Source organism: Uloborus diversus, chromosome 7 (assembly GCF_026930045.1).
Source record: "Uloborus diversus isolate 005 chromosome 7, Udiv.v.3.1, whole genome shotgun sequence".
Lineage (NCBI taxonomy): Eukaryota > Metazoa > Arthropoda > Arachnida > Araneae > Uloboridae > Uloborus > Uloborus diversus.
Window position 1 is genome coordinate 125,125,294 of NC_072737.1, and position 19,701 is coordinate 125,144,994.

Sequence of the window (19,701 nt, forward strand, 5' to 3'; positions counted from 1 at the left end):
GTTATGTATGTATTTATTTTTATTAATTTATTTTTAATTTTTATTTTATTCTATTTAATTTAATTTAATTTATTTATTTATTTATTTGTTTATTTTTTGAATTCTAAAGCAATTAATTTAGAAAATTGTTGCTCAACTTTATTTGAAATTAACATCATTGTTATTGTTTTTATTGCATACTTGTTTTGTGATAAATTTCATAATACTGAAAAAAGATAGGAACATTATTTCGATGCATGCTTGTATTCACAGCAAAATGAAAAGTCGAATCTACAGCAAAAGGACAAAAAAAATTTTTGAAACTTATTTTGAAGTTTTTTCATTTTTATCTATTTTTTTATTTACATTTTAGTGTTTCTACTTTTTTCTTTTTCCTTTTCTTTTCTTAAAATATTAAAATTAAATAATATACTTCTTTGACATTTAGTTGTTACCAACTCAAAAAAAGTGAAACTGTTTTCAATCTTAACCTTATATTTTATTCATCCGCAATTGTAATCCGTTTAGCTTTCGTGCCGTCTGTCGTCTTGCAACTATGGATTTTTTCACAAGTATGCAAATGAAGCTATCAAATTGAGATGCCCCCTTCTTTAGCCCCCCCCCCCTTTACGCAATCATCCAAGGAATGATCTATTCAGTATTCTAATACTTGAAGCCGAACCTCAAAAGTGGACTATCTCGAGCGCCCTCTGTTTTTCAGCTGCAGAGAAGAAAATATTTCAGTTTCCGAGCTCACACGAACTGCTGGCTTTCTTGAGGGGATACAATCTATTGACGCGCTTGCGTTTTGTATCTCTCAGCCGCGCTCGTAACCACCCAAGTATTTATTAGTTTCTGTTCCTCTTTCATTTCTTTTGATATTTTTAGAGTGAAATGGAATATTAACATTTTTTTGTCATTTTTTCATCCCCATCACTCTTGCTTCAAAGTTTCTGAATTCTTTGATCATCTCTTCCACTTTTATCTTTAGTTTCCAAAGTACTTATGACTGTATGCCACAGTTGTTTTATTTTGAAAGGAGTTTGGATGTGACACGCTTTTCAAGCTGTGCAACTTTTCTCGTTTTTTTTTATTACCTGAATGGTTAAAATGGCGGAAAGTGGTACCGGCGAAAAGGTTTGTGCTTGTTTTGTTTTCATTTGCAGCTTCTTTTGCTATAACTTAGTTTTCAACATTCATTTTATTTTATTTTCCACCCTTTTCTTGATTTGCTGTGTAAATGTGAATAGATTTAGAAAGTGACGTCTGTTGTGTCTATAGAAAACTGTGATTACTTTGCATGTTATTTTAGTCATAAAATTACTATATGCCCAACTACTTTTAGTGTTGTTTATTCTTTTAATAGTGTATCAAGTTGTTGTTGATTTTTTTTTTTAATTTTAACATTATGAAAATGAGTGTTTTTAAGTATATTGAAGATGCAGTACAAAAAAAAAAAGTTGGTATTCATTGGAGAATTATTCAGATATTATTTACCTTACGGCAAACTCTTCAGTTGTAGTGCATATAAGTTTTTTTTTTCTTTTAATTCGCAATCAAAGAAATTCATTGAACAAAGATGGCCTGCACATTACTTCTAAATTAACTACTTTTTGAACCCTAAACTAGTCGCTGAATGCTTTATGACGTTGTATCTGGCTATTAGCACCTACTCGAGAAACCGTTGGGAAGCACTATTCGTTTACTGTTGTGGCCAAAAATTATTATGTTCTTTGAATCATTATGACTTTTCTTTCGGTTTGTATTGTGTTGAAAAATGTTAATTATATTCTTTTGTAAATTTTCTTCGGAGTCAAATAAGACAAGTAGAATTATTTTCCTCCGCAATTGACTTTGCATTTTGAATCTTACTAGAGTCAATAATCGAACTTTTTGAAAAAAAAAAAAAAAAAACACAATAGGGCACAATAGGTCAATATAATAGGACGGATATCGCACTTGTAGTTCGTCTTAGAACTTATTCGTTTTAAGCGTGTTTGAATGAACGAGGTTATTAACGAGGTGTTCGAATCAACGAGGTATTAACTATACTTTTTTAAGTAAAGAAAAATAATTGAGATTTCTTTTTAATATGTTGAGACCAAAAATCTAGTATGCTGCAAGAAAGATGTTTGTAAAGTAATTTAATCTATAAACGAAATTAACTTTCCATTAATCTGGCTTAAACATCTAATTCACCGTGGCGCTGAAAGCGAAATCGACGGATGTGTTTCTTGCTCTCTTTCCGTGAAGCATTCTAATCGATCATAACATGTTGGACAAAATGGTTCAGAAATAGAGATGACACCACACCAATTATCATAATCGAAGTACCTAGAATTAAAGGGTGCATAGTGCCAAAATTGAAAATTTGGAGATGACTAGCACAAATGTTGAAAGAAACTTTTCTGTTTTGGAGTGAAAGATTTTTTTTCTAGTAACCCTGGTAGGTGCTGCTATACAGGAAAATTTAGAAAAGCTTTCAATGAAAGCTTACCTAGGGTTTGAATTCCTCACGCGTTTACTCAAAATTTGAAGTAGTCCTCTTACATCCCTTTGCTTTTCACTGCCTTAACTCAACTTCGTGGCGTTGTACCTGGTACCTAAATGTGTCAATAATTTTAAGGTTAAATTCAGAATGATTGCTGTCACTTCACTTGTTTCCGGCTAAGTTTTCGTAACTCTTCCGCAAACTTAGCTTTAAATTTTCTTTTTTGGCATTGCTGGCAGCGTGCGATAAATTCAGTTGAGTTTGTTTGTGATTTATCCCCAGAAATGTTCGCTCCTAATGAGCTCTTGGACCCTGTGAATCCACTTCTCTTTTTCAGTAGTATGATTCTATTTATGATTGAACTCATTACGCGCTGTATGTTTTCCTTTTTTCATCTTGGCACTTGAAATATCAACGGTCGGGAAAAGAACTGCTGAATGCTTGCTTATTTTCAACGAAATGTTTACCTTCTCCTACTTCGTTAAGAAAATTGTCCCACTGTGCGCCAAATTATATTCCTTCCTCATTCTCGGAATCGCAGAAGGTGTTGCAGTGAATATTTGACGATTGGCTTTCATCAATTCCCGTTACTTAGCATTTCTGTGGCTTTGATTCAGGAATGAGGGGAAATTGATCGTTTGAAATTCATAAGGTTTCTGTTGTAAATGTCCCCTTTTTTCACTGCTTACCGACTCTAAGAGCTTCAAATTTCACGATGAGTGATTTTTTTTTGAGGATCAATATGTAAATTGAAACCCTAAGCTGTTGTGTTTTAGGAAAAGGAAATTTTCTTTTGCATAAACCGAGACCTTTTTCAATTTTCAGTTACTGCGAGATACTGAAAGTCAATCCTTTTCACATTTCATACTTGCGGGTATGAGAAAACCCATTTCAGTTTCTCCCATTGCTTAATATATTAGACATTAGTGAATTGCATAACGATGCGTTTGTAAATTTGGACAGCTCCTATAACTGTGTAAGTTTCATGGCTCAGTTGGGATTTCCTTTCTTCCCAAAATGGATTGCTCAAAAATTCATAATCTATGATACAAACTTTTCAATGTAAGCAATTGTGTTGCATAAACTCCCTTATTGTGGACTTCATTGTTTTGATATTGTTATATTGCTTTCTGTATTTCTAATTGTACACTACTCCACTTCCTCAATTAAAAAAATAATAATAATAAATCATTTTTGTAAATTAATTTCATTTTTCTCGAAAATAATTTGAACAATCTAAAGAAAAATATATATATATAAAGCTAGGGATAATGCTTCATTATATAAATTGGTCTTTAGTTTGTCGCAGTTCTTCTCACAATATTTTTAACCTCAGTTTCTAGAGAACCTTATTTCTCTTATCGGACCTGTTTTACTATTTAAATCAGTGTAGTCTGACCAGTGGGTCGCATACGGTTCACTTTTTTCATTTTTGCTGACTCTCGACCTTTTACTGAAAAAATATTTTAATTGTATTGGAAGAAAAATCGTTTGCCCTGAACGAACTGAGTTGCTGTTAAGTTGCTGCTGAAAGGTTTTAAATATATATATATATATATATATATATATATATATATATATATATATATATATATGTATATATATATATATATTTCAATTTACATCAACAACACCTTGCTTTCTAAATTTCCCCTACAACGGGACATAATTTCTTCTATTCATATACTTACAGTGAACGTTGAGAAACTTGTATAAAAAAGTAATGCCTATCATGACATTGATTTCTCAATTCCTCGACTGTAAAATGATTTGGTAATGTATATTAAACTTTCTTTCACTAAAATTTAAACAAAAGTTTTGAAATAAAATTTGCTACTCGTTCTGTTTCTGGAATGTATCTGCTCCTCACATTCCTATTCTAAAGCTTAATTAGCCTTCGGGTAATTAAACGTTGAAACACTCTGGTTTAAATCTTCCCTTCTTCGTTTAAGCTCAGCGAATCATATCCTCCTGTTAAAAGCTAAATGTCTCCATCTGCTCTTAAGAAACTACATATTGCCTTCCTTAGCTTCTAAGAGCTAATATCGACAATCACTTGAGGCCCCTAAGAGGTATTTGAAGTGCTTCAGGATCGATTGATTTAAAATCCGTCGAGAATACCTTTGCATGTATATCTCAACCGGCCAAGTTCGATTTTGTCTTTTAGCTCTATAAATTTTAAAAAGTTATCTTGATTTCGCTTTGGGTCCACCTCTTTTTTTTTATTTTATTCAAATCGTTGCTGGTTTTAAGAAACTATATTTCTTTCTATTTCTCACTTTCGCCAATATTAAAATCATCAAAGGTGCCGTAATTTTGAAAATCAAGCAAATTTTCCTTTAATGAGAACACAAAGGAAATTCTCTTAATCTGTCTGGAACACAAAAATGTCTTAGAAATCATAGCCAGTTGAAGCATAAATCTCATCCCATAACATTAATGTTAAGAAACGAAATATTTAGCTCTTAAAATGCGATAAGAAATTGTTTTTTTACAACATCTAACTTTTTTTTAAGCGCTGCTGTACTCAGAACAACTACTCGAACAGTCACAACTGTTTAGCTTCGAGATATTTTAAATAATATTTGCAATGCCGAGCTAAAAGGAATGTACAATTAGCGACGTCAAATCCCAGCCGTTATTACCATATTTTTTATTTTTTTAATAGATTTATTTATTTTTTAGTTTTTACGTGTGAAAAAACAATTGATTTGTAAGTGGCGAGCGAAATCCATACTTTTTTTTTTACCATGGTTTGCATTATCTCATTTCAACCGGCAGTTCCCTTGACATTATTCTTTCTGGGCATAAACTTACTAACAAGATTCTGTTATTCAGTATGTTCAGTTTAGCTACTTAATTCTGTGTGACATTACTAAGAGAAATTTGCTCTACATATTACCGGCATAAACAAGATAATGAATAATTTGCATTTTACGTAAAATGTAATGACCTAAAATCGACCCTATTTGAGTTTAAGGACTAAGTATGTATGATATACTAACACATTTCAAAATGGTACTGCATCTTCAATTTACTAAGCTAACATTTTAGTGTGTTTCATGTGTGTATGTTATTTTAATGTACATAGCTGTTGAAATATTATTGTTAACAGAACTGAGAACATTGGCTTGTGACTTTTAAATGACTGTGTTTTGTTGCTGGAGTTATATATTTTTGAGAATTAGTTGAACTTAGCAGTTTATTTAATGCTCCCTTTTATAATAATAGTTATAGTAGGTCTCATATAAATAAGAAGAATGCTTTTATTACTGAGCATTATTTTCAAATTTAAATACTTTTGATTAACCACTTAATAGTTTTAAGTAGTTAACCTAAAGTATGTTAAGTTATAGCTTGAATGGAGTTTCAAAACCCAAAACAGAATGTAGAGAAAATAAATCGGAAAGACAATAAAAGATACGGGAAAATGCTGTACGGAAAAGCGTGCTGAGAAGGTGAAAATTACCAAAACCTCAGGAAAGTTCCCTGGAATTTGAAAGTTATGAAGAAATTGTAGTTATCGAAATTGGCGAACAGTTTCGCGATCCTTAATAAGTTTCATAGTTAATTAGAACTAGAATGCAGGGGAAAAATTCAAAATAGGCGCAAACTATTGGACATATAGTATGTATACCGCAATTCTTCTCTACTATATATTTCTCTTGATGAATTTTGTATTATTTTGTTTACAATGCCGAAGTGATTTGTTAGTTTACATAACAACTTTTATTTCCCAGACATTTACTCAATGAAACTGCAGTTCAACATAGAAAGAAATTGCCATTATATCTAACGCCACATAGGGGTAAACTTTCAAAAGTAGAGCCTATCAAAAGACAAACGTTCCAAATCATGATTCAAGTCTTACCCACATTCTTTCTGTTTGTCCGCTTGAAACATTTTTCTTGTAGTTTCACATCAGTGCCGCTATAAATCATTAGTTTTTTGTAAAGACTTGGAAGTCCTTTTGCGTTTTCTCTTTTGTTGAGTCATTGTCACTAAGTAAAGATAAAGTAAAGGGTTTTATATTTTGAAAAAAATCAGAATTGATTTCACATTGTAATAGCCTTTAAACCTTTTTTTTTACGTGCTTCAAGTACATTTTAAACGATTAAAATGCGACCGCAGATTGTAAACAAACGTATCAAGGGTTAATGTTTAGCACAGTTTAGCTGCCAGAAAGTTCAGTAAGAAAGACTTCAAAAAAAAAAAAAAAAAGTCTCTTTTTTACAAAGGAGGAAGTGACAATGGAATTATCCAAGTTCATGTCCTTGCTCCAAGATTATAAATAGTAGTATATTTTACTAACGTTGTAAACATTTGTTTTTATAGATTTTCTACGCATTAAACCCTTAAAAAGGACTCTTTTTAGAGTTGGTTGCTATTGTTTTCAATTAAGTGTTTTTCTTTTAAACGTATTTTCTTAAGCTTTCGTAGATTCTAGTAGATAAGTTTGGTGTTATAAACAATAATACAGTCAATAAAATAATGAATCATTAGAATTTACTTTACTTTATTTTCTCCTTAAAAATCCTAGTTTCACCTTTATTTTCTCTTAAAAGTATATTCTTGCTCTGTTGCTATTGTAAATAAGTTTGGTGTTAAAAGTAATAATACGTTTTGTAAAACAATGAAGCATTTTAATATACTTTACTTTATTACGATGCACCGAAAATAAAAGTAATTTCGGATCTAGTTGGTAGTTTAAGCACTACGATATCATCTTCGTTTGGTTGAGTAGTCTTTTCACTATTCAATTAAATGCAATTCGATTATGCAAAAAAAAAAAAAGTTTTGAACTGGATTTCTAACTATCAGCCCTATTTCTAGCTAAATTAAAGTCTGTTTACGGAATTTGTTACACAGTTCTGATTTTTCAATGGAATTTCGCATTATTTAGATTATGTAAATAGTGTAACAAAGTTGTCACAAACATGTTAAAAGAATAAAGCTGTAAAGCATGAGTCAGATCGTATTTATTCAGAAGTAATATAATTACTAAAAGATGATGTGTTGGAACTGTAAAACCTGTGAAATTGACGCCCTTGTAAGTTAACCACTTTGATCAGGTACAGAATTAGTCCTTACAGAATTAGAACATATCAACTTACATGAAGTTGATCACAAAAGTAGTGCTCCATAATTGTTCAGCTTACTCAAGTTTCACTACATTAGATCCAGAGGTGGATACAAGGGGAGGATCATGGGGATTATGACTATGTGCTAGTCTGTATCCGCCCCTGATTAGATCTGGCTCCTTTATGAAATCATACACTTAGATTGAGGCTCATGCAATAGCTAGGAAAGTGGTTTACTTACTCTTAACTCTTACATGAAGACAGATGGAAAAATTTTTATTTAAGAGCCTGCTTTTTATTTTTATTCCATTTTATTTTTATTTTTTATTTTGACTTTTTTGCATTGAAAAGATATAACGGTATGGGGCCAGATTTACTGTACGCACACATACATTAAGAGTTCTGATCGTAAAGGTTCCTGAATGTTTTTCGATATTGTTAAGGCTAGTTTGTTGTTACCGTAGTAGTCCCAATTTATTGAACTTTTTTTACAGGTTGAAGAGTTTTCTCTCCCCCCCCCCCTCCCCATAATTGTTTTTGTACAACATTAAACACAGCACTATGAAACTTTTATGAGAAAGAAATTGAGTTTTGCACGAGATAAAAAGCAGAACAACCTACTCAAAACTTGGATGTTGCAACAGCCGCTTAGCTTTTCATATGCTTTCAATCATTTTAGCAAAGTATTGATATTTAACGTTTATATGCGCGTAAACATTTTCATAAACCGCCAAATATCCCTGTAATGAATGTAGAGTTTACCGTACCATGTCATCTCACCGCCACTTTAGAAGATATTAAATGTTAACTATGTATTGATTTGTCACTTAAACACACTCATCGATTCTTCCGTTTCACCACCCAGAGGTTCGGTTACCATAACTATATTTTTCTATTTGTAGCTCGTAATAAGCTCTTCAACAGCTGCGAACGATTGAATATGTTCTTATTCTCTACTCTTCAGTTCACGGTGGATTGGTCGATTTGCTGCATTTATTTTCCGCCACGAAAACGATGGCTTATAAGCCCCCCATGTAAGCAGTTCTTTATTCGGAACAGTTGCTGGAGACGAGCAGCTTGTGTATTAATTCTGCTTCAATGGCCGCATTTATTTCAGAAAGCCGCTTTTAAGGAGCGACATGTTTTGCCATTATTCTTGAAGCATTTGCTTGTTAGTGCGAAACTCCTCTGAAGTTATCCCAAAATTATGTGAACTTCGGATGTTGTTATTCAAAATTGTATGATGCAATTTTTTTTAAGTTATTGAAAACTTTTGTAATACTTGCTCTGTTTTTGGTTGGTTGAGTGGTACAAGCCTTTTATTCGTTGCTAAAACAAAAATGAATAGTAGGTATTATAAAGGTAATTGTTGATGCGAATGAATTTCAAGGCTGGATATATGCTCGCATGTAAGGTTTTTGTAAAGTTTTGCGCTGGTGCAGAAAATTCATTTTAAAAAAAGGAAAAATCTTCATATTTAAACATACTATTTTTTTTTTCCACAACGTTAATACATTTTTACGTGTGCACTTTTCGTTGTTCTGGGAATATTTAGACCCGTAGTTCTCAACCTGGAGGCAATCGTCCCACGCGATTTAGCTCCTTAAGGGTGCAATGCGTTCTTAAATTGTGATAGGGGGCGAGAGTATTTAAAAGATAAAATAACAAGAAAAATAATAAAAATGAAAAACAAGCGAACATACAAATTGAAATGCACTGATTGTTCAGACATGGAATCAAAAAAGGAACGAATTTGAGTTCAGGAGCATCCTCCTCACGCCCCGGTTGAACCTTTAGGAAACGATATTTTTTCATTCATCGCTAAGCTTATGAATTTTCAATTAAAAAAAAATGAAAATTTGAAATATCAGTGTTTTTCATTCCTCTAGATTCCAAAAAAGTATACTTATGTTTTTGAAAAGTACGTCAATGATCTTAGGTATTTCCTTTTAAATAGCTCAGATCGTTCGGCAAAAGAAAGGAGAAAAGGCGTAAAAAAGGTACTTATTTATTTTTTAATTTAAGATAAATTTGCTTTATATCATATAATTTTTATTTCAAATCACAGTTAGGCATTTATAGTTTCAGTAATGTCAATGTACAGTAGCACCACCTTATAGTTTTTTTCAAGGACGAAAGAGGGGGAGAGGGCGATAGGTGTCAGTGCTCTTCCAAAAAGGGCGGTGGGCTCAAAAAAGTTAGGAACCACTGTTTTGGACCCTTTTCAACTTCGCTCAGGCTCTAGCAAAGCCAGAAATAAGCATCTGGGGATTGAGGGCTTGGATATGACAGTCCTTATATGGGTATAAACTGCCATATTAAAGTGGGTAATATGTGTTATAACTAAAGGATATTTGGAGGGGGGAGTGACCCTCAAAAGCTCCTCGTTGCGTATCTGAGAGTTTTTCTCTTTTATGTACGCCATTTTTAATTTTCGATGTTGGCGACAACGAACCACAAATTTTCTTCGTTGGAAAGGGAATTTCGTTGTAACGAAATTCAAGCAAAATAGCATTTAAAACGGGACTGAACATTTATATCGTTGAAACGGATCTTTTGTTGCGTTGGTATTCGCTATAATGCGATTTTATTATTCTGACTTATGGATTTTTTTTACATTTAAATGAAAAATGTTGAACGCTTTGTGACTGTCAGTTAATGTTGAGTAATATAAATTCTAATACAGCATAGTCTCGCTTAATTGTGTCTTCACACTTTCGTTTCATAGGTTTAAAAAAATGTTTCTATTGAATTTCCCACTGTTTTATTAATATTATTATTTTAGGCAGCCAAGTGACTCTTTTTTGCTTTCAGTTAACGGATTTGACATTTGCCATTTATCTGATTAGGTAGGGGAACCTGGGGAGCCTTGACCACGCTTTCAGATAAACATTTTTGTAAATCTTATTTTGAAAATTTAAATATCATATGATAGCACATATTGAAGTACATTCTATTGGCAACAGGAATATATTTGTGATAATGTAAATAATACATTTTTTCTTTTCCAAAATTAATATTTTTTAAAACTTAGCTTAGCGGGTCAAGCCTCCCTTAGTAAGGGAGGCTTGACCCGTGGTATGGGAGGCTTGACCCGGGTAGTGATATATAATTGTAAAATGAGAAATAGAAAATATTTTTTATTAATTATGTAAATATTAAGTATACATGTTTTATCATGATAATTGAATGTTCAGAAATTATTTTTAAGATCATGTATACATTAATATTTATAATTGAATTTATGAATCATTGTTTTCTGGATAAATAAAACTAAATGATTGTTCACATCGTCGTGACTTCATACTCATCATTTAGTACGAATACTCTTGTAACTCGTCCAACAAAATAACACATCTCTTTTTGTTGCAAATTTTACAACAGCAAAGTCGTCAAAATCAAATTTATTATTTTCTACTATAAAATCTTCTATTTCTTCTTCAGTGCAGCTAAAAGGTGTTTCAATATTGTATTTCTCTGTGTTAGTAGTAATAATTTATTCATAAAAAATTAGTATTTATAAAAAAATAATTATAACTGAGAAACTTTTTGAGAAAAATTAACTTAAATTTGCAAATTTCCCTCAAACACCAGATTTTTTTTTGGAATAAATCTAGAGATTATTCCAAAATTAATTAGGCGTTGCTTAATGTGATCACTTTGGGACAAATACAATTTGATAACAATAACCGAAAAGAATCCAGGAGACACAAAATAATGATTTTTTTCCAAAAGGTGCATTTATTTTGGCAACCTCAAATTAAAATCACAATGACTCAACGGAACGCAGTTTTAAATTATAAATTATTAAACTAACAGAATGGAAATATCTGAATTATAAAAAGTTAAAGCTAAATTATGTAATTTTTAATCACATAGTAATAGGTGAAGTAAAATGTGACCGTTTTCCCTGACATTCGTAAACCAGTTTCAAAGCACATTCAGCTTTTCTATATTTTCCAGCATTGTTTTGCTTCTTGTTTAAATTTTAACTTAACTTCGCTTTGTTTTCAATCTCGACAGAATTCTTTAATAGTTTACAAAGTAATGGCAACAATGGAGGTCCTACATCAATGCCTGCAACATGTCCAGCGACTGAATTTTTTTAGGTGCAAAAGAAAGTTTTCTTAGGGGGAATCTGTGGTCACTGGGGACAAAATTTCTGTAGCTTCATTCCTAGAAAAAATTTGAACTGCTATTAAAAACCATAAAATGCTACACAGAAAGTTAGTCTCGTCAGGGTTTGCATATGTATTTCTGTTAATTGAGGAACAAAAACGGGGAAAAAATTGAAAGTTTATGAAAAAGTGATAACAATAAACGAAGACGCTGATTACAATATCCGACTTTTTTAACGTGTGTTAAAATACAAGTGTTCCGGGACTTTGTGATTCTGATAACATTAAGCGAATGATAACATTAACCGTGATCACATTAAGCGGCGCCTACTATATAAATTAATCATAATTTAGTTTTTTTATGAATTATTGCAACAAAAATTCCATTGTAAACAATAACTGATAAGTGAATATTTGTTAACAATAAATGTCTTGTTTTATTATAAACATACAAAATATATAATAACCATATATATTATCCGCATAAAGTAACTATTGTAATTATAAATTGTTTTTGATAAATAGTATTTCTAGAATTCCTAAACTGTTTAAGTAAGGGAGCCTTGACCCAGTGGGTCAAGCCTCCCCACCTACCCATTTTGTACAGAGTAGCACATGGTGAGGTTAAGCCTAATTCAAGGAACAAACTTTATAATTATAATAAAAGCTTATTATTCTAGTATTTAGAAAATCCCATTTGCAAAAGTATAAACTAATTACATTTGCTGAAAAGGTCTTACAAACTATGCTCAAAATTCTTAGTTTTTAGGTTGAAAAACATTTTTTTCTAAATATCTCCACACATCTGATAGCTAGTTGGATAAAACTAAGATGGGTGCTTGATCACATCACTAGCTTTGACTGCCATATAGTGAGAAACAGTTAAAATATTTTTAAATACAAAAATTGAAGGGTGGGTCAAGCCTCCCTTATGGTCAAGGCTCCCTAGTTACCTCTACCCTTGACAACCTTGAGGGTTAGTTATTGATGTTTCATGACTCAATGCTTCAGCTATGAGTCGCTAAATTACTTCTCTTTGTAAGTGTTATCAATTTTTTCTTGACAGATAGACGTACTATTTCAATTGCTTCCAAATGTAAGAAAAAAATTGAAACTATCTTTCAGCGTAACTTTGATCTAAAATTTGTCTATTTTTAACTGCTGCACGCATGTTTTAATAGTGTAAACACACCTATTGGCATCTTTGTCGGATGCTTTTTCATCCATAAGCTCACTTATTTTGCATTGAAGAAAAGGTTCCTTGTAACCCCAAAACACATGTTTGCAGTAATCTGCAATTTGTGTTATTAGACGTTGATTTTTCTTATTTTATTTTTAAGGCACAACGGCATTTATTTAGCTTTTAATTTCTAAAGTGTTGTACGATTTTCCAAATTTAGGAAATAATAATTTTAAAAGCATTTAATGAATTATTTACCTGGTTCAAAGTTATCCTGCCATTTTGGGGCTGTCTACTACTGATGTCATGCTTGGAAGGCGGGGGGGGGGGGGTAGGCTCGTGAAATTGTGACAGTTTGTGAAAAGTGGGAGAGAGGATGTAACAAGAAGTGTAGCATCACGCATTTTAGAAGAATATGTTAATGAAAAATAGCGTAACACGTGACAAAGGGGGAGGAGTAAGGCGAAGTGTGACACATTGGGACAGAAGAGGGAGTGGTCAAAAATGTCTAAAAAAACTGGGATATCTTTTATTGACACCCTCTTAGGTTAACTTTGAACCGTGTGAGAAACATGTGAAAAGAATTGTTTTAATAAAGATGATGGTACACTTTTAAACCGGAAGATAGAATTTATAAATATTTAAGCTCTCCCTATTTTTACTTGTGCACAGCACACTAATTTGTGCACTTTCTGCGCTGTTTACTTTACTTTGACTTTTTAACACAGTCATATTACTTATGCGTACACAGTTTTCATTGCAAATTTGTGCTAAATTACGTATGTTTTGAGCATCTATGTACTACACTAAGCATTAGATCGTTGATTGATTGATTTATTTATTTATTTATTTATTTATTTATTTTTTGGTGAAATAATTATAAATAATAAAGAAACAAATTTGTAAATTTTAAAAATCCCTTTTTCCACTGCAAAACATTTAATAGGTTAAACGACAGGTTAAAAACTTACACTTGACTCATGATTTCTCATTATTTACTTTTAAGTCTGAACTTGACTTGCACTGGGATTTCGTTCTTATCCAGGCTTTTAAAAAGAGGAACTGCTTCATTTCCGTTCTAAGCCGGATGTCTTGTTTTCTTGATAGAATTCTTTCAGTTATTTGAAAGCACTGTGAATCGAAATTCATTTTTATAGTGCATTAACGTTTTATTTGTGATAGAATTATTGTAAATATTTCGTGCTCTGCATAAAAGCGAATAACAAAATACATATTTTGCTCTTATAGTTTTTCGAGATAAGTTTTGGCCATTCCGATTAACATTTCACCTCTTTAATTTTATTTAGTGTGGAGGAAAGCCCGGTGGAATGAGACAGCAGCATTCGAGTGTAGAAATAAAATGTGAAAAATTATTTCTAGCTTGTCCGGGCGCCGATTCAGAATTTTTTTGGAGGATCTTGATCCCCTTAAGAGAACAGTACAGTACACTCCCGATACAGTAAATTCCCGATTATCAGCGGAATTGGGGGGCACAAGTGCCGCGGATAGTAAAAATTGCGGATAAACCTCAAAAATGCTAAAATAAGGGTCAAATAGGGTAAAAAATTGTCCTTCCTCAAAAACTTAGATGTATTGATGCATAATAAATTCTTCAAACAGTGAAAATATGCAGTGCAGTAAAAATGTTTTGTATTTCTGCACAATTTTATTAAAACCATTTATTTTCCATCCCTTTTCTGACGTGATTTAAAGTTGCCCTCAATAGCAAGATAGTTTTGATCCGGGGCGATAAATCATTTTAAATGGATTTAACGATTACTATTTCTTAATTTAAGATAAATATACAGTAGTTTTGGAGCGTTACATCCGTTTTATACGAATAAATACAGTAAAACTGTTGAAAACAAGTGGAACAGTTTAAAATAAAGAAATTGTGGCTCAATATTGCCCTGAATGACTATTTAATTTACATCATTTGATGGATATTCGAAAAATAAATATCGTCTGTGCGTATTTTAGTAAGAATTGATTTTTTGAATTGTCTTTATCGTTAATTATTATTTGCTTAAAAACTTTCTTCAGTCAAATTTTCTAATGAAACGGAGATTATGTTTGGTTATGCGCTTAAAGGAAAGTACAAAACAAATTTGGATAAACCTGAGTAGTGGACATTACATATCGATTCGTACGTTTTCAAACACAAAAGCATCTTACTCATCTATCTCCCGTATGTACCGAATTTTTCGTGATCATCAAACCTTAACTCATTAAGGATAATGAAGGACCGTCATTATAGCTCGGTAATTAATTATCCCCGGCACAACATCCTTTAAAGAATTCTCGGGAGGATCCAAAATTTGCTGAGAATGAGCATTTTGTCACAGATTTTGTATTATTACTATTTTTAATCATTACTACTTTGTTGTGTGCAGGTAGGGAAACCAATGAAAATTAAAACATGAATTATGTTGGCAGCAGTTAGTGCGTGATTATAATCATTCCGATTACAATGAGTTGTAATCGATTGTTCATTTTAGAACAATCGTTATCGCTTTCACTTTTTAACCATTTAATCTTCTTTGGTCCTAGTTATTTCCCTTTTTTTTTATTTTTATCTGAGTTTCTGCCTTCTGTGATTGTAATTGTTCTGCTTATAATAACTATGAATGATAGGCGAATCTACTCTTAAGTAGGATAATGCTTGGAACGAACACTTCGTGTTTTTGCAGAGCACGAGCTGTTTAAGTGTGAATTAATTTTATAAACATTCCCTATTCTGAAATAAATAGATATTTTTGTGCCATTGAAATAGAAATAATCAATAACGTTATGCTGTCGAACTCGCTTATAACGAACACAAAGGGACCGCGATATTTGCTCGTTATAACCGAGTGCTCGTAAAAAACGAGTTCGTGAAAAAATCATAAAAATTCATCATAGTTGCTTTTTTTCTTCTTTTTAATCACTGTACAGCACCAAAGAAGTTTGTTACTTTGCTTTGAACTGCCTGATTGTCTCTTCTGTCATTGTTTTTGAGGAATACACATATATGATTTTAAAACGTTTTTTACTCCACAAATTTAGAAGTGATGTTGTTTCTTGTTCTCAGGATTTATGATTTATCAAACTTTTGTTGACTTTGGAATGTAAAAGAAAATGTACCAAAAAAAAAAAAGTCTAAGCTCAACTGGAAGTCAATAGAAATTTTATGAATCACAAAAATATTTCTCGGTTAAAGCGGGGTTTGCTCGTTAAAAGCGAGTTATGCTCCCATAAACTTAACATTGTACCAACTAAGTATTTCTGATTTCCTCGCTTAATCCCGGTTCTCGTTAAATCAGAACCCGTTTTAAGCGAGTTCGACTGTAAAAGTACAATTTCGCAAAACATTTGAGACCTGCCTCGGGATTACAAGGAATTTCTATTTTGGTGCAAAATGTTGTGAGCTTACGGATAGAAAGATATACGACAAAAGCCAAAACCAATTTGTCGCATGCTGAACAACTATAAGCATGTTTTTTTTCAGTAGCAGAGGTCCTTGTATAATGACAAAGAGATGTGTATGTGACATCATATTGGGACATAATTACCTTGTATAGTGAGAGAGAGAATGAAAAGGGCTTCCTCTTTGAAAATGAAACTCGAAACTGTTAGGCTTAGAAACAGTGTTGTTCTCTGACTTTTCAGGGATGCTCCGGTTTATTTATTTTAATACGTAATTTTATTTATTTATATATTTTTACTTATAACAAAGCTGAAAGTCTCTCTGTCCGGATCTCTCTCTGTCCGGATCTCTCTCTGTCCGAATCTCTCTCTGTCCGAATCTCTCTCTGTCTATCAGGATCTCTGTGACGCGCATAGCGCCTAGACCGTTCTGCCGATTTTCATGAAATTTGGCACAAAGTTAGTTTGTAGCATGGGGGTGTGCACCTCGAAGCGATTATTCGAAAATTCGATGTGGTTCTTTTTCTATCCCAATTTTAAAAACAAAATTATCATAAGATGGACGAATAAATTACGAAATTATCATAACGTGGAACCGTAACATGGGCACAAGCCAGTTGGCGAGATACGAAATTATCATAACGTGGAACCGTAAGATGGGTACAAGCCAATTGGCGACAAAATTCACCATACATTATTTGTAGATATACAGGCGAACCAAAAGACATTTTAATTTTTCTATTACAGGCAAAGCCGTACGGGTACCACTAGTTCTTTATAAAGTATGAAATTTTTATTCTTTAACTTTTGCTGTTATTTTTAAAAAGACTTATGCGTCATGACATTAAAAAAATCTGATATTTTACCACCCAGCTTATGCAAACGCAATTTGTATCCCATTGGCACAGTGAGCACTTGCTAGAACTTATAGAACTTATGTTAGAACTTATGAAATTGATGCATGCATACTGCCGTGGGCAGGTAAAAGGCAGTAACTGCAAATTTTTCCATTTTCACTTTTTTGGATTTTTGTCATCTATTGTACGTTATCTTTATTGCACAAGATCGCGTATTTAGTTTCCGCTGAAAAAAAGGCGCGAAAAAAAAGTTAAATTCCAACCTTTCTCTATTGTTGGTATTGAATCCAACACACATTTCTTCATATATCTCGAAAACTCATTTACCTGCATACGGAAGTATGCAGTGCAGTAGTTAGGGGGGACGCCGTGCCCCGAAATATTTTATTTTGAATTGTAAAAGTAATGTAAATGGTTCGTTACTGGGATTTAAACCACCTTCTCTCTTAGTGATCTCCCCCCCCCCCAGGAACTTTTTTTTTGCTACTACAGCACTGCACGTGCACATAAAAACTTCTATGCAGTTTTAAATATTCTTAAGAATGTTGATTTTGAAACCATCCCTGCTCTACAAATTTTCCGCCGTAAATTTTTCATCCCATTTACGTGTTTATTCCCTCCCCTTTCATCATCAAATCTTCACTTCACAGTAAATTGGAAACTCAACTTTCTCCGTTCAGTTTTGAGTTTGGCGACGTTGCCTCTAATATTCGGTCCGTTGATGGAATTGGCTTTATAGAAGCGAGGTACCAGATGATTTGTGCTAGCGGAACGGGGAAACTTAACTTGCCGTGGAAATTGATAAAGATCTTTCGGTCGAAGTTGGGTTTCCATAATGTAAACATGTATGCAATTTTAAAGGAAAATATTGAATGTTGGACTTTATGTTGCACCGTATCTCCCCGTTTTAATGTAGTTAATTGTGTTGCTTGGAGATTATTTATTGTGAACTACAAGAAAACTTCTCTAAATTGGCTACAAATAGGTGTTGTGCACGAAAATGCCTTCTTTTGATTTCCCAAACATTTTTAAGGGTTGGATGGTCAACTTGTGATTTAAATCGTTAAAATAACGAATTTCATAGTTAATTGTAGCGCTTGTTGAACTCCAGAGAATTTTTTATGTGTATTTATGTGCATTTTTCCCCCCATCTGTGTCATTTTTTTTTTAAATTTTGGTGTGTTTCTCTTCTTTTTATGGCGTATTATATAAGAGGAGTGAAAATTGTATTTCCTTTCCAAAATTGCTAAGTAACTCAATAGCCAATATACACATTTCAAAAAAATTTTATACTTTCTTGTTACTGGTAAAGCTTGAATTACGAACAAAATATTTTACGCGATTTTTCTTTAAAATTGCGAGTTGAAACATACCTAAAGATTTGTTTGCAAATATTTTTTTTTGCAACTTGGAGATTAAGTTTTGATGGTTCACTAAGGTCTCTAAAGCGTTTCTTCTGGACTTTTGAGTTCAGATACAACTAAAAGAAACGAAATCTTCATGTAAAAATCTGGTAAATGAAAAAAAAAACTGTTCCAAGAATTTTGGCATTGAAAATTAGACTGCTTTGAATTGAAATGTTAATGTTATTTTATTCAGTCACACTTAATTCGAAAATACGTTCATTACAGTCAGGTTTCCGTTTACGTTTATTGCATGACCAAGATTTGTCTGCCAAAAAACAAAGCTATCTTCTTGGGAGATTGCCCATTAAAGAAGGGACTGAATTGAATTGAAAACCCACCTTTAAGACGGATTGTTTACTTGCGATATAGGGCCAAACTGTTATTTTACTTCGAAAAGCTATCATTAAACATTTAAAAGCGATTTGATGAATGATTAAAAAAAATACTTGTTTTTACGTAATGACATTAATTTTGTAGTAAGTTAATTAAGTGTATTTTAAGAATGACATTAATTATTTGCATTTGATGCTAAATCGCCATGTTCTGGGAAATATTCAGACACCCTGTCAGCAGACTAATAGGTGTTCGGATTTAATGGGAAGGTTGAGAGTTAAAAAGAGTTTTACTGTGTATACTTTAATGATATTACACTGTAAAAACGATTCAGAAACGTTCTTGGAAAATAATGTGCAGCTGATGTGCCCAATATCTGCCAGTATCTTGCAAATTCCAGGAACTTTTTCCGCTAAAATTCAGTAACCTTCCTGATATTACCCTGGAAGCCTCCTGAAAAATTCAGAAATCTTCCCGTGTAATACCAGTTGTGTCCGTGGAAATAATATTTTGGCATCATTCTGATTTATCAAGGAAGTTAAAAGAGCATTATTGCAAACATTGCCAAAGCTTGTCAGAAAGTAACGAGAATTTTACTTGCCTGTAAATCTTGCAAAGCAATGCCGTCCACACTTTTTCGCTCCCTTTGGGAGTTTAATTAGCGTGGACGGGGGCCGTACGTGAAGTAAAGCCGATACACTTTATAAATACGCTCAATTATTCTTTAAACTGGGAGCTAAAAATATTTTTCACAACAGTGAAAAGTCTGCGTTCTTGCGAATTGTAGCAATTCAGGAAACTTTTTGTCAAGAATACTTAATTTTTCCAGGAAGTGGATAAAAACCATTAAA

General features: G+C 32.5%; 1 protein-coding gene across 3 annotated transcripts in view; it reads left to right on the forward strand.

Annotated features, from left to right (window-relative positions):
* Positions 1 to 19,701, forward strand: part of LOC129225584 (S-adenosylhomocysteine hydrolase-like protein 1) — a 297,465-nt gene that overhangs the window by 164,830 nt on the left and 112,934 nt on the right. The window contains exon 1 of one of the 3 annotated variants that reach the window (XM_054860038.1): positions 735 to 1,116. The exons of the other annotated variants lie outside the window; for them this stretch is intronic. Coding sequence (XP_054716013.1) covers positions 1,081 to 1,116 — 36 coding nt within the window. The 5' untranslated portion in view covers positions 735 to 1,080. Of the gene's footprint in view, positions 1 to 734; positions 1,117 to 19,701 lie in introns of those variants that run through there. 3 annotated transcript variants of the gene reach the window in all.